The following is a 12,500-nucleotide window of genomic DNA, read 5'->3' as shown; positions in this document are numbered from 1 at the left end:
AGTCTACTTGAAGGGTCTACAGTCTACTTGAGGGGTCTACAGTCCACTTGAGGGGTCTACAGTCTACTTGAGAGGTCTACAGTCTACTTGAGGGGTTTATAGTCTACTTGAGGGGTCGACAGTCTACTTGAGGGGTCTACAGTCTACTTGAGGGGTCTACAGTCTACTTGAGGGGTCGACAGTCTACTTGAGGGGTCGACAGTCTACTTGAGGGGTCTACAGTCTACTTGAAGGGTCTACAGTCTACTTGAAGGGTCTACAGTCTACTTGAGAGATCGACAGTCTAATGAGGGGTCTACAGTCCACTTGCGGGGTCTACAGTCTACTTGAGGGGTCTACAGTCTACTTGAGGGATCGACAGTCTACTTGAAGGGTCTATAGTCCACTTGAGGGGTCTACAGTCCACCCAGTTGCACATTTTAGTTAAAGTTTAACTGCTGATTGTCTGCAGAAGCTGTCCCAAGTCTCCAAGCAGAATTCAAGTAGAATTGATCCCAAATACATGAACTCAAATGAGTAAAACTAAGGTTAGTGCACTTCAAATTATTTGCCACTTGCCAAGAGTAGGAGGATACAATAGCTCACCGGTGTCACAATGTAAACAAATGTCATGGGTGGATCTTCACCTGACATCCACTGTAATGATACCAGTTACAAGAGCTTATCTAGTAAATACTACTATGATTACATCAATATTTTGATATTTGATTTTTTTTTTAAATTCATATTATATTCATAAACTCAGGAAATAAGTCCCTGGACACATGAGGACTTTGAATATGACCAATGTATGATCCTGTAACTACTTGGTATCAGATCCATACCTAAATGTGTGGTATCATCCAAAACTAATGTAAAGTATCAAAGAAAAGAAGAATAAGTGATTATTACATTTTAACAGAAGTGTAGATAGAACATGTTAAAATAGAAAATAACCAGATATTAACAGTAAATGAACAAGTAGATTAATAATACATTTTCTACAGCTTTTCCTTCATAAAGTGTACAAAATAATAGGTGTATAAATGACACAATATGTTACTGCATAGACTAATTAGGAGTCTTTGTTTGTTTACTTACTACTAAAAGACAAGTTGTCTAGTATGTTCAACATTTTATTTAAGGACTAAATTGCAATAATAAACATATGTTTCATGTACTTTAAGATTTTTTGTTAATATAAAGCCAATAATGCCATTTTTTTTTGCGGTCCCCTTTATTTAGAAAAGTATCGAAATACATTTTGGTACCGGTACCAAAATATTGGTATCGAGACAACACGAGTCCAATACTATATTTTGGTTTCCTCCACTTTGTTACACAATTACTAAAAGGATGCTTAATTAAAAAATGGCAGGCTTATTTGTAGAATAAAATTGGTATTTTATCTTAAAAGTCCTGCTAATTCCTAGATATATACATCTTAATTTAATTAATGTTTTATCTAGTAAAATTAACTGGCTGCATGGACTGATCATTTCACTAGTTTTTTGTATCCCCCCCTCCCCTAAAATCTATTTTTTTAAATCTTATATATTGTACATATACTTATATATATACAGTATATACATACTTGCCAACCTTGAGACCTCCGATTTCGGGAGGTGGGGGGTGGGGGCGTGGTCGGGGGTGGGGCAGGGCGTGGTTGGGGGCGTGGTTAAGAGGGGAGGAGTATATTGACAACTAGAATTCACCAAGTCAAGTATTTCATACATACATACATATATATATATATATATATATATATATATATATATATATATATATATATATATATATATATATATATATATATCCTGAAAATATGCAAACAAAACTGTGTTTGGATAATTGATACTTCAAACTTGCATAAATAACATAACTTGGCTTCTGAGAGCTTCAAAATGTAATGAATAAAATGCTAAAGTTGTTGATAAACAAGCAATTATTTTGATGATTAAATATGGTCATTTTAAATTAATTATTATGATAATTCAAAATTAACTATTTCAAATATGTTTATTTTTATGTATAATTCTATGGCTGGATGTAATAAGGAGTCAGAAAAAATACAAATAAAAATACAAATAATTTTTATGTTTTTAGCAAAATATAGTAAAAATATATTTAGTTTTTTTTAAATTAATAAATATATTTATTTTTAGGTAAGATAAACATAATAATACAATTTATCTCTAGTCTGGATGATTTATTTCTTGTCATCCTGTTGTCCTCCCGTCGTGGAAAAAGGCTGTCCTCACTCAGGTCCGCATGGAGCTGGAGGGGGCGTGGCCTCCAGCTCCGGCTGAAAATCGGGAGATTTTCGGGAGAATATTTGTCCCGGGAGGTTTTCGGGAGAGGCGTTCAATTTCGGGAGTCTCCCGGAAAATTTGTGAGGGTTGGCAAGTATGATATACACACACATAACACTCATCTACTCATTGTTGAGTTAAGGGTTGAATTGTCCATCCTTGTTCTATTCTCTGTCACTATTTTTCGAACCATGCTGAACACCCTCTCTGATGATGCATTCTGCTTCGTCTCCTTGTTGTGTGCGCAGTTGTGCACTGCACTCTCTAAAAGCCTTAGATGTTATTGTCACATATGCACGTACAGTAGATGGCAGTATTGTCCTGTTTAAGAGTGTCACAACATTGCTGTTTACGGCAGACAAACTGCTTTACGGTAGACGAAAACGTGACTGCTGTTGTTGTGTGATGCTGGGAGGACGTTAATGAAACTGCCTAACAATAAACCCACATAAGAAACCGAGAACTCGCCCTCCATCATTCTACAGTTATAACGTCATTGGGCAGGCACGCTGTTTATATTGTAGGAAAGCGGACGTGAAAACAGGCTGTCCACACGTCACTCAGGTCCGCCTGAATTTCGGGAGAAAATTTGTCCCGGGAGGTTTTCGGGAGAGGCGCTGAATTTCGGGAGTCTCCCGGAAAATCCGGGAGGGTTGGCAAGTATGAGTATATATATATACAATAATGCATGCATGCTTCCTACCTGCTGGGCTGCCAGAGCTGCTTGCGCCTCGTACACGTCCAAGTTCTTCTGCATGTGCTGGAGGGCTTGGTGCCGGGACACGGGGACCAGGGGGTTCGGGTTTTGGATCAGGTGATGTTCGTACACCGCAGCGACGTACGAGGAGTCCAAAGTGTGCCACGTTTGACCAAAAGCTGCCGTGAACGTCCACACCGCCATAAAAGTTACCTGCAGCGACATGATTACTACTGGAAGTACATCAAGTTGTTCCAGGTGTGTCTTACCTGCCGAACAACGTCAGCAGGTAACGCAGACTGACATTAATTAACCAAGATGACGCAAGTCCACTGCGGCATTGGAGCTTTTAAATCCCTCACCGAGGGGAAAAACTCTCAAGTAAACAAAAACCTTTATTTTGAAAGCGCAATAAACGTACGTGGTCTGCCGTAAACCGGAAGTAGTATTTTATAGGCGCCCTTTCTGGGTGTCTTGGTGTCACTCCACTATTCGCTTGACTGTTTTAAAACAACGGTTCGTAAAAAAATCGACTGATAATATAAAATAATCGACAACTACACATTTTGTTTAAAGTTTCGCTTTCCACATACTTTGTACATTTTTTAAAAATGTTTTACGACACGCCGGCGTCGTAAAACTTAAGCACGTCAAGAAGTTATGTTTGCACATGCGCAAACTGATCAGGCAGTTTTAGTAACAACTCTCATTTGTTTGAAAAAAATGAACATATTATGTAATAAAATATGAGGCAGTGAGAACATACATTTTGTACATTTTCTAAACGCCGGTTGAGTTTTTGAAGTGTCTTTTAAACAGTTGACATATGCGCCAAGTTTGACCAACCTCCACTTTTAAATCCCTCACCGAGGGAAAAAACTCTTAAGTAAACAAAAAGCTATTTTTTGAAAGATGACGCAAGTCCACTCGAATACGACTTGTAGCTTTTAAATCCCTAACAGAGGGAAAAAACACTCAAGTAAACAAAAAACTCTATTTTGAAAGCGAATTAAACTTACGTGGTCTGCCGTAAACCGGAAGTAGTATTTTCTAGGCGCCCTTTCTGGGTGCCTTGGTGTCACTCCACTATTCGCTTGACTGTTTTAAAACAACGGTTCGTAAAAACATCGACATTAATTAACCAAGATGACGCAAGTCCACTGCGGCATTGGAGCTTTTAAATCTCTCACCGAGGGGAAAAACTCTCAAGTAAACAAAAACCTTTATTTTGAAAGCGCACTTAACCGGAAGTAGAATGTTTTATAGGCGCCCTTTCTGAATGCCTCTGCGTCACTCCACGAGCCGCTTGACTGTTTTAAAACAACGGTTCGTAAAAAAAAAAATCGACTGATAATATAAAATAATCGACAACTACACATTTTGTTTAAAGTTTCGCTTTTCACGTACTTTGTACATTTTTTTTTTTTATGTTTTACGACACGCCGGCGTCGTAAAACTTAAGCACGGCAAGAAGTTATGTTTGCACATGCGCAAACTGATCAGGCAGTTTTAGTAACAACTCTCATTTGTTTGAAAAAATGAACATATTATGTTTTAAAATATGAGGCAGTGAGAACATACATTTTGTACATTTTCTAAACGCCGGTTGAGTTTTTGAAGTGTCTTTTAAACAGTTAACATATGCGCCAAGTTTGACCGTGAACCTCCACTTTTAAATCCCTCACCGAGGGAAAAAACTCTTAAGTAAACAAAAAGCTATTTTTTGAAAGATGACGCAAGTCCACTCGAATACGAGCTATGGCGGCATTGTAGCTTTTAAATCCCTAACAGAGGGAAAAAAACACTCAAGTAAACAAAAATCTCTTATTTTGAAAGCGCATTAAACTTACGTGGTCTGCCGTAAACCGGAAGTAGTATTTTATAGGCGCCCTTTACTGGGTGCCTTGGTGTCACTACACTATTCGCTTGACTGTTTTAAAACAACGGTTCGTAAAAACATCGACATTAATTAACCAAGATGACGCAAGTCCACTGCGGCATTGGAGCTTTTAAATCCCTCACCGAGGGGAAAAACTCTCAAGTAAACAAAAACCTTTATTTTGAAAGCGCCGTTAACCGGAAGTATAATATTTTATAGGCGCCCTTTCTGAATGCCTCTGTGTCACTCCACGAGCCGCTTGACTGTTTTAAAACAACAGTTCGTAAAAACATCGACTGATAATATCAAAAAATCGACAACTACACATTTTGTTTAAAGTTTCGCTTTCCACGTACTTTGTACATTTTTTTTTTTTAATGTTTTACGACACGCCGGCGTCGTAAAACTTAAGCACGGCAAGAAGTTATGTTTGCACATGCGCAAACTGATCAGGCAGTTTTAGTAACAACTCTCATTTGTTTGGAAAAATGAACATATTATGTAATAAAATATGAGGCAGTGAGAACATACATTTTGTACATTTTCTAAACGCCGGTTGAGTTTTTGAAGTGTCTTTTAAACAGTTGACATATGCGCCAAGTTTGACCGTGAACCTCCACTTTTAAATCCCTCACCGAGGGAAAAAACTCTTAAGTAAACAAAAAGCTATATTTTGAAAGATGACGCAAGTCCACTCGAATACGAGCTATGGCGGCATTGTAGCTTTTAAATCCCTAACAGAGGGAAAAAACACTCAAGTAAACAAAAATCTCTTATTTTGAAAGCGCATTAAACTTACGTGGTCTGCCGTAAACCGGAAGTAGTATTTTATAGGCGCCCTTTTATAGCCACTATTCGACTGTTTTAAAACAACGGTTCGTAAAAACATCGACTGATAATATAAAGTAATCGACAACTAAACACTTTGTTTAGAGTTTCGCTTTTCCACGTACTTTGTACATTTAAATCCCTCACCGAGGGGAAAAAAACTTAAATAAACAAAAACCTCTATTTTGAAAGCGCAGTATACGCACGTGGACTGCCGTAAACCGGAAGTAGTGTTTTATAGGAACCCTTTCTGGATGCCAGTTCACGATCCGCTTGACTGTTTTAAAACAACAGATCGTAAAATAATCGACTGGTAATATCAAAAAATCAAAAACTACACGTTTTGTTTAAAGTTTTGTTTTTCACGTACTATGTATATATATTTTATGACAGTGTCGTAAAACTAGTACGGCAGGAAATTATGTTTGCACATGCGCAAACTGATCAGGCAGTTTTAGTAACAACTCTCATTTGTTTGGAAAAATGAACGCGTATTTATGTAAATATGTGACAGTGAGAACATACATTTTGTACATTTTCTGACCGCCGGTTGAATTTTTGAAGTGTGACATATGCGCCAAGTTTTAAATCCCTCACCGAGGGAAAACATTCTCAGGTAAACAAAAACCTTTATTTTGAAAGCGCAAGCACGTACGTGGCCTGCCGTAAACCGGAAGTAGTATTTTATATGACCCCCTTTTTGTCACTCCACTATTCACTTGACTGTTTTAAAACAACGATTCGTAAAAGCATCGACTGATAATATCAAATAATCGTACATTTAAAACCCTCACCGAGGGAAAAAACCTCAAGTAAACAAAAACCTTTATTTTGAAAGCGCAATACACGTACGTGGCCTGCCGTAAACCGGAAGTAGTATTTTATAGGAGCCCTTTTTCTCACTCCACTATTCACTTGACTGTTTTAAAACAGTTCGTAAAAGCATCGACTGATAATATCAAATAATCGACAACTACACACTTTGTTTAAAGTTTCGCTTTCCACGTACCTTGTACATTTAAATCCCTCACAGAGGGAAAAAACCTCAAGTAAACAAAAAATGCTATTTTGAAAGCGCAATAAACGTACATAGTCTGCCGTAAACCGGAAGTAGTATTTTATAGGAACCCTTTCTGGATGCCAGTTCACGATCCGCTTGACTGTTTTAAAACAACGGTTCCTAAAATAATCGACTGGTAATATCAAAACATCAAAAAACTACACGTTTTGTTTAAAGTTTTGCTTTTCACGTACTATGTATATATTTTTTAAAATATTTTATGACACAGTGTCGTAAAACTAGCACGACAGGAAGTTATGTTTGCACATGCGCAAACTGATCTGGCAGTTTTAGTGACAACTTTCTTTTGGAAAAAAATGAACGCGTTATGTCATAAAATATGAAGCAGTGAGAACATGCATTTTGTACACTTTATGACCGCCTGCTGAATTTTTCAAGTGTCTTTTTTTTTAACGCCAAGTTAAAAGCTTCCGCGCAGCTCTCGTTCGCACACACGCACCGGAGCAAGATGGCAACAACAGGAGGAGAAATGAGCGACAATATTACTAAACCTCCCACGTCCAAGTCCTTGCAGGCTTTTAAGGACTGCTTGAGCTGCCGCCTCCTCTCCGGCGGCGGTCTGATCCTGGCCGCGGCCTACGTGCACAACGGCGCCCGCAGAGTCATGCGCCTGGGCGGGCCGACCTCCGTGGGGACAGTCGCACAGATCACATTCGCAGCATGTGAGTAGGACGCATGGAAAATGAGAGAAAATAAATCAACAATACATGTTAGCGTGATTAAACATTTCTAATGACATGTTCCCCATTATGACCAGGTTTGGCCGGATGGGGAGTGATCGTCATGGTTGACCCTGTGGGGAAAATGAAGAGGGCGGACGAGAAGTGAGGCAGCTTGGGGATAAATATGGACAAAGTGTTTGAAACGGACATAAAGTATGTGTGACAAATATACATTATAAGCAAGCATTTTTCTATGTACCACACAGACTGCAACATACTAGTGATGGGTTGATGAGGCGTCATGAAGCGTTTCGACACATTGCAAAACTGTATTGATACTGTGTCGATACTGTGTGACTAAATACTGACATCTGCTGGACATTAAAAATCCCTACAGGCAACCTATGGACCGACTCAACTGACACTGATTTGATGCCCTAGTACAGGGGTCACCAACCTTTTTGAAACCAAAAACTACTTCTTGAGTACTGATTAATGCGAAGGGCTACCAGTTTGATACACACTTAAATAAATAAATATATTGTCATTTGTAAGTTACACGTAAGTGTAACGGACAAGTACCGACAGGCCAAGCGGTGTGCGGCTTCAGCGGTCGCAGAGGCAAAAACTCGGACATGGGAGGAGTTCGGTGAGGCCATGGAAAACGACTTCCGGACGGCTTCGAAGCAATTCTGGACCACCATCCGCCACCTCAGGAAGGGAAAGCAGTGCACTATCAACACCGTGTATGGCGAGGATGGTGTTCTGCTGACCTCGACTGCGGATGTTGTGGATCGGTGGAGGGAATACTTCGAAGACCTCCTCAATCCCACCAACACGTCTTCCTATGAGGAAGCAGTGCCTGGGGAGTCTGTGGTGGGCTCTCCTATTTCTGGGGCTGAGGTTGCTGAGGTAGTTAAAAAGCTCCTCGGTGGCAAGGCCCCGGTGGTGGATGAGATCCGCCCGGAGTTCCTTAAGGCTCTGGATGCTGTGGGGCTGTCTTGGTTGACAAGACTCTGCAGCATCGCGTGGACATCGGGGGCGGTACCTCTGGATTGGCAGACCGGGGTGGTGGTTCCTCTCTTTAAGAAGGGGAACCGGAGGGTGTGTTCTAACTATCGTGGGATCACACTCCTCAGCCTTCCCGGTAAGGTCTATTCAGGTGTACTGGAGAGGAGGCTACGCCGGATAGTCGAACCTCGGATTCAGGAGGAACAGTGTGGTTTTCGTCCTGGTCGTGGAACTGTGGACCAGCTCTATACTCTCGGCAGGGTCCTTGAGGGTGCATGGGAGTTTGCCCAACCAGTCTACATGTGTTTTGTGGACTTGGAGAAGGCATTCGACCGTGTCCCTCGGGAAGTCCTGTGGGGAGTGCTCAGAGAGTATGGGGTATCGGACTGTCTGATTGTGGCAGTCCGCTCCCTGTATGATCAGTGCCAGAGCTTGGTCCGCATTGCCGGTAGTAAGTCGGACACGTTTCCAGTGAGGGTTGGACTCCACCAAGGCTGCCCTTTGTCACCGATTCTGTTCATAACTTTTATGGACAGAATTTCTAGGCGCAGTCAAGGCGTTGAGGGGATCTGGTTTGGTGGCTGCAGGATTAGGTCTCTGCTTTTTGCAGATGATGTGGTCCTGATGGCTTCATCTGGCCAGGATCTTCAGCTCTCGCTGGATCGGTTCGCAGCTGAGTGTGAAGCGACTGGGATGAGAATCAGCACCTCCAAGTCCGAGTCCATGGTTCTCGCCCGGAAAAGGGTGGAGTGCCATCTCCGGGTTGGGGAGGAGATCTTGCCCCAAGTGGAGGAGTTCAAGTACCTCGGAGTCTTGTTCACGAGTGGGGGAAGAGTGGATCGTGAGATCGACAGGCGGATCGGTGCGGCGTCTTCAGTAATGCGGACGCTGTATCGATCCGTTGTGGTGAAGAAGGAGCTGAGCCGGAAGGCAAAGCTCTCAATTTACCGGTCGATCTACGTTCCCATCCTCACCTATGGTCATGAGCTTTGGGTTATGACCGAAAGGACAAGATCACGGGTACAAGCGGCCGAAATGAGTTTCCTCCGCCGGGTGGCGGGGCTCTCCCTTAGAGATAGGGTGAGAAGCTCTGTCATCCGGGAGGAGCTCAAAGTAAAGCCGCTGCTTCTCCACATGGAGAGGAGCCAGATGAGGTGGTTCGGGCATCTGGTCAGGATGCCACCCGAACGCCTCCCTAGGGAGGTGTTGTAGGGCACGTCCGACCGGTAGGAGGTCACGGTGAAGACCCAGGACACGTTGGGAAGACTATGATCCCCCGTGAAGAGCTGGACGAAGTGTCTGGGGAGAGGAAAGTCCGGGCTTCTCTGCTTAGGCTGCTGCCCCCGCGACACGACCTCGAATAAGCGGAAGAAGATGGATGGATGGATGGAGTCTGAGTTACCTTTTTATTAGTGTTATACTGATCTGAGCACAGTTGCTCTCAAGGAAGGTTTGTTGAGAAGCATGATGCAAAAAAACAAAAACAAACACGAAGGTCATTTCAGTCGAGTAAAGTGATCATGACATTCTGATTTGCTCTTTTTTTTTTTTTTTTAGGTTAAAGAAAAATATGAAAATAGAGTTGAAAGAACATTTAGGCACGCTATTGACACAAACTGTACAAGTATATGCACGTATCGGGGTTAAAAAGAGGTGGTGATCACCTTCCATGTACAAGTCGGTTTATTCCTCAGCCAATGACTGCGGGTTTGGGTGCTCCGTCTAGCCAATAGGAGGCGCTCTCCCATAGTTGCTACTTAAGTGCTTATTTGCAGTGATTGCACAGGTCACGTGGGGGGGGGGCTGATCCTGCTTGAGTCTACTGGCTAACTTGCCAATAAAAGTGAGCGTTCAGGTAAAACACTTGGGGAAAAATGACTTATAAAACAAGTCTGTAAAAGAAAAGCAGTACAATGGAATGTTAAAGTTTTTAAAAAATAATATCTCGTTTGACTGTACAAGAATTCACATGCATTAAAGTAATATTGCACAAAACGTGATATTTGTCCATATATCTCTAGTGAAGGGTTCAGTCATGTCCTAGCGTGCGTCTTTTTTTTTTTTTTTTTTTTTTTTTTTTTTTACACTATTAAGGCGACCTCGCTCGCCCACACTGGCACCGTTTTTTTTTTTTTACCACTCGCACTGAATTATCCACACGCGATACATTCTTTGAAGCATACTACTGGTGTGCTCGTGACGATGCTCGTCGTTTCTTCAATGTTCACACATGGGCTTTGGTCATCAGGGTTCGAGTTAAAGGGGGTGTGGCTTCCTCCCGGAGGATTGTGATGTACAGTCAGAAAGGATCCAAGAGAAGCCCCGAGGCTTTAAAAAAAAAAAAAATCCATTCATCCTATATTTGTTCAGTCACATTTTAAAAACAGCGCCTCGTAAACCAGTGCTTTTGACATATTTGGTTGCCACGGAAACACAAATACAAGAGTGCAGCTTTTGTAGTTAAAAGGTCTACAGCATTAAGGGGGCGAGTCGGGACTGCGGCTGCTTCACCTTGAGGGTGGCGGCCCAATCGCAGAAGCGGGCCGGAAGGTAAGGCAAGGTGTGGGTGTATGCTAATTATTCCTGCAGTTTTAAAAAAAAGAAGAAGAAAAAAAAAAATACAGTACTCATGGCCTCCTATTAGGACCAACACAAAGCAGCATAAACCCGCCCTGATCAAACTGAACAACTAAAAAGATCTGAGAGGGGGAAAACGATGGTGACTCATGTTCAGTCTGGATGCCATTGCTTTGTTTGTGGGCGTGTTTCCATACTTTAAAGTTCACATCAAGCCCCTCCCCCAACCTCAAGTTTAGCTCTTAAGTGTGTGTGTGTGTGTGTGTGTGTGTTGACTTCGCTTTTGTCACCTTTTGAGGGAGGAAGATTTGAGTTTCTGGCTATATCTGTGGATGCGCGGCGAGCGGGAGTGCAGCTTGACAAAAAGCTCCGGGAACTTGTACTGAGGAAACATGGTCTCCAAGAAGCCCTCCAGGAACACGTAGACCAGTCGCCGGTTCATGGGCTGGTACTGGAACATGTTGAAGACCCGCAGTATGCCCTTGCGAGTGGTGTCCGCACCGATGATGTGCTTCAGCTCATCTGCACACAAGGAAACACGATCGCTTATCTTGTGTGATGACCAGAGGTGGGTAGAGTAGCCAGAAATTGTACTCAAGTAAGAGTACTGTTACTTTAGAGATTTATTACTCAAGTAAAAGTAAGGAGTAGTCACCCAAATATTTACTTGAGTAAAAGTCAAAAGTATGTTGTGAAAAAACTACTCAAGTACTGAGTAACTGATGAGTAACATACACACACATATCATATATATATATATATATATATATATATATATGTATATATATATATATATATATATATATATATATATATATATATATATACATACACACATATATATATATATATACACACATATATGTATATATATATATATATATATATATATATATATATATATATTGTAAGGTGTGCTGGATGCAAGACAGAGCGACTCCAAAACCAACAAAGGCTGTAACTGCCGAAAGAAACCTGATTGCCCTCTCAACGGGGGGTGCTTACAAACATCAGTTGTCTACCAATCTAAGGTAATACGCAAGGACATTAACACATCCGACACATATGTAGGATTAACCGAGGGTGAATTCAAAACCAGATGGAACAATCACAAGGCTTCTTTCAGGAACAAAAACCTGCGAAATACCACAGAACTCAGCAAACACATTTGGGACCTCAAAGACAATAATGTTGAATATTCAATAACATGGCAAATTCTTGCATCCAGCACACCTTACAATAGTGGTAATAAAAGATGCAACCTATGCTTGAAAGAGAAACTGTTTATTATTTACCGTCCAGACCTGTCATCCCTCAACAAGCGCAGCGAAATTGTAACAGCATGCCGCCATAGACGGAAACACCTCCTAGGTAACACATGAGCCAATCACCACGCCCCTACGCCAGCCTGTACCCACCCACTCTGTGCCCTATATAAACCATGGTATGCGAATGCTCCCATTAAAATCTCCTG

At 41.5% G+C, this 12,500-nt stretch overlaps 3 protein-coding genes across 6 annotated transcripts in view; 1 reads left to right on the top strand and 2 right to left on the bottom strand.

Annotated features, from left to right (window-relative positions):
- The window catches only part of btd (biotinidase), an 18,145-nt gene extending 14,743 nt beyond the window's left edge, over window positions 1-3,402 (bottom strand). Inside the window, exons 1-2 of one of the 4 annotated variants that reach the window (XM_061983214.2) lie at window positions 3,258-3,402; window positions 2,995-3,167 (exon numbers count right to left, since the gene is read on the bottom strand). In XM_061983214.2, coding sequence (XP_061839198.1) covers window positions 2,995-3,048 — 54 coding nt within the window. In that variant the 5' untranslated portion in view covers window positions 3,049-3,167; window positions 3,258-3,402. Of the gene's footprint in view, window positions 1-2,994 lie in introns of all 4 variants that reach the window. The other 3 variants (XM_061983212.2, XM_061983213.2, XM_061983211.2) reach the window with 3 other exon arrangements.
- A 3,548-nt stretch (window positions 3,403-6,950) lies between these two features.
- On the top strand, window positions 6,951-7,681 carry LOC133621421 (distal membrane-arm assembly complex protein 1). The gene is made up of 2 exons (XM_061983479.2): window positions 6,951-7,438; window positions 7,534-7,681. Exons 1-2 carry the CDS (start codon window positions 7,225-7,227, stop codon window positions 7,602-7,604), a joined length of 285 nt encoding a protein of 94 aa, XP_061839463.1. The 5' UTR covers window positions 6,951-7,224; the 3' UTR covers window positions 7,605-7,681.
- Window positions 7,682-9,841: 2,160 nt separating this feature from the next.
- The window catches only part of snx13 (sorting nexin 13), a 112,304-nt gene continuing 109,645 nt past the window's right edge, over window positions 9,842-12,500 (bottom strand). Inside the window, exon 25 of the mRNA XM_061983232.2 lies at window positions 9,842-11,548. Within this exon, the coding sequence (XP_061839216.1) occupies window positions 11,313-11,548 (236 nt within the window). The 3' untranslated portion in view covers window positions 9,842-11,312. The remainder of the gene's footprint in view (window positions 11,549-12,500) is intronic.

The sequence above is a fragment of the Nerophis lumbriciformis genome, linkage group LG21, assembly GCF_033978685.3.
Source record: "Nerophis lumbriciformis linkage group LG21, RoL_Nlum_v2.1, whole genome shotgun sequence".
NCBI classification, from domain to species: Eukaryota; Metazoa; Chordata; class Actinopteri; order Syngnathiformes; family Syngnathidae; genus Nerophis; species Nerophis lumbriciformis.
This window is presented reverse-complemented; position numbering and strand designations above follow the sequence as displayed.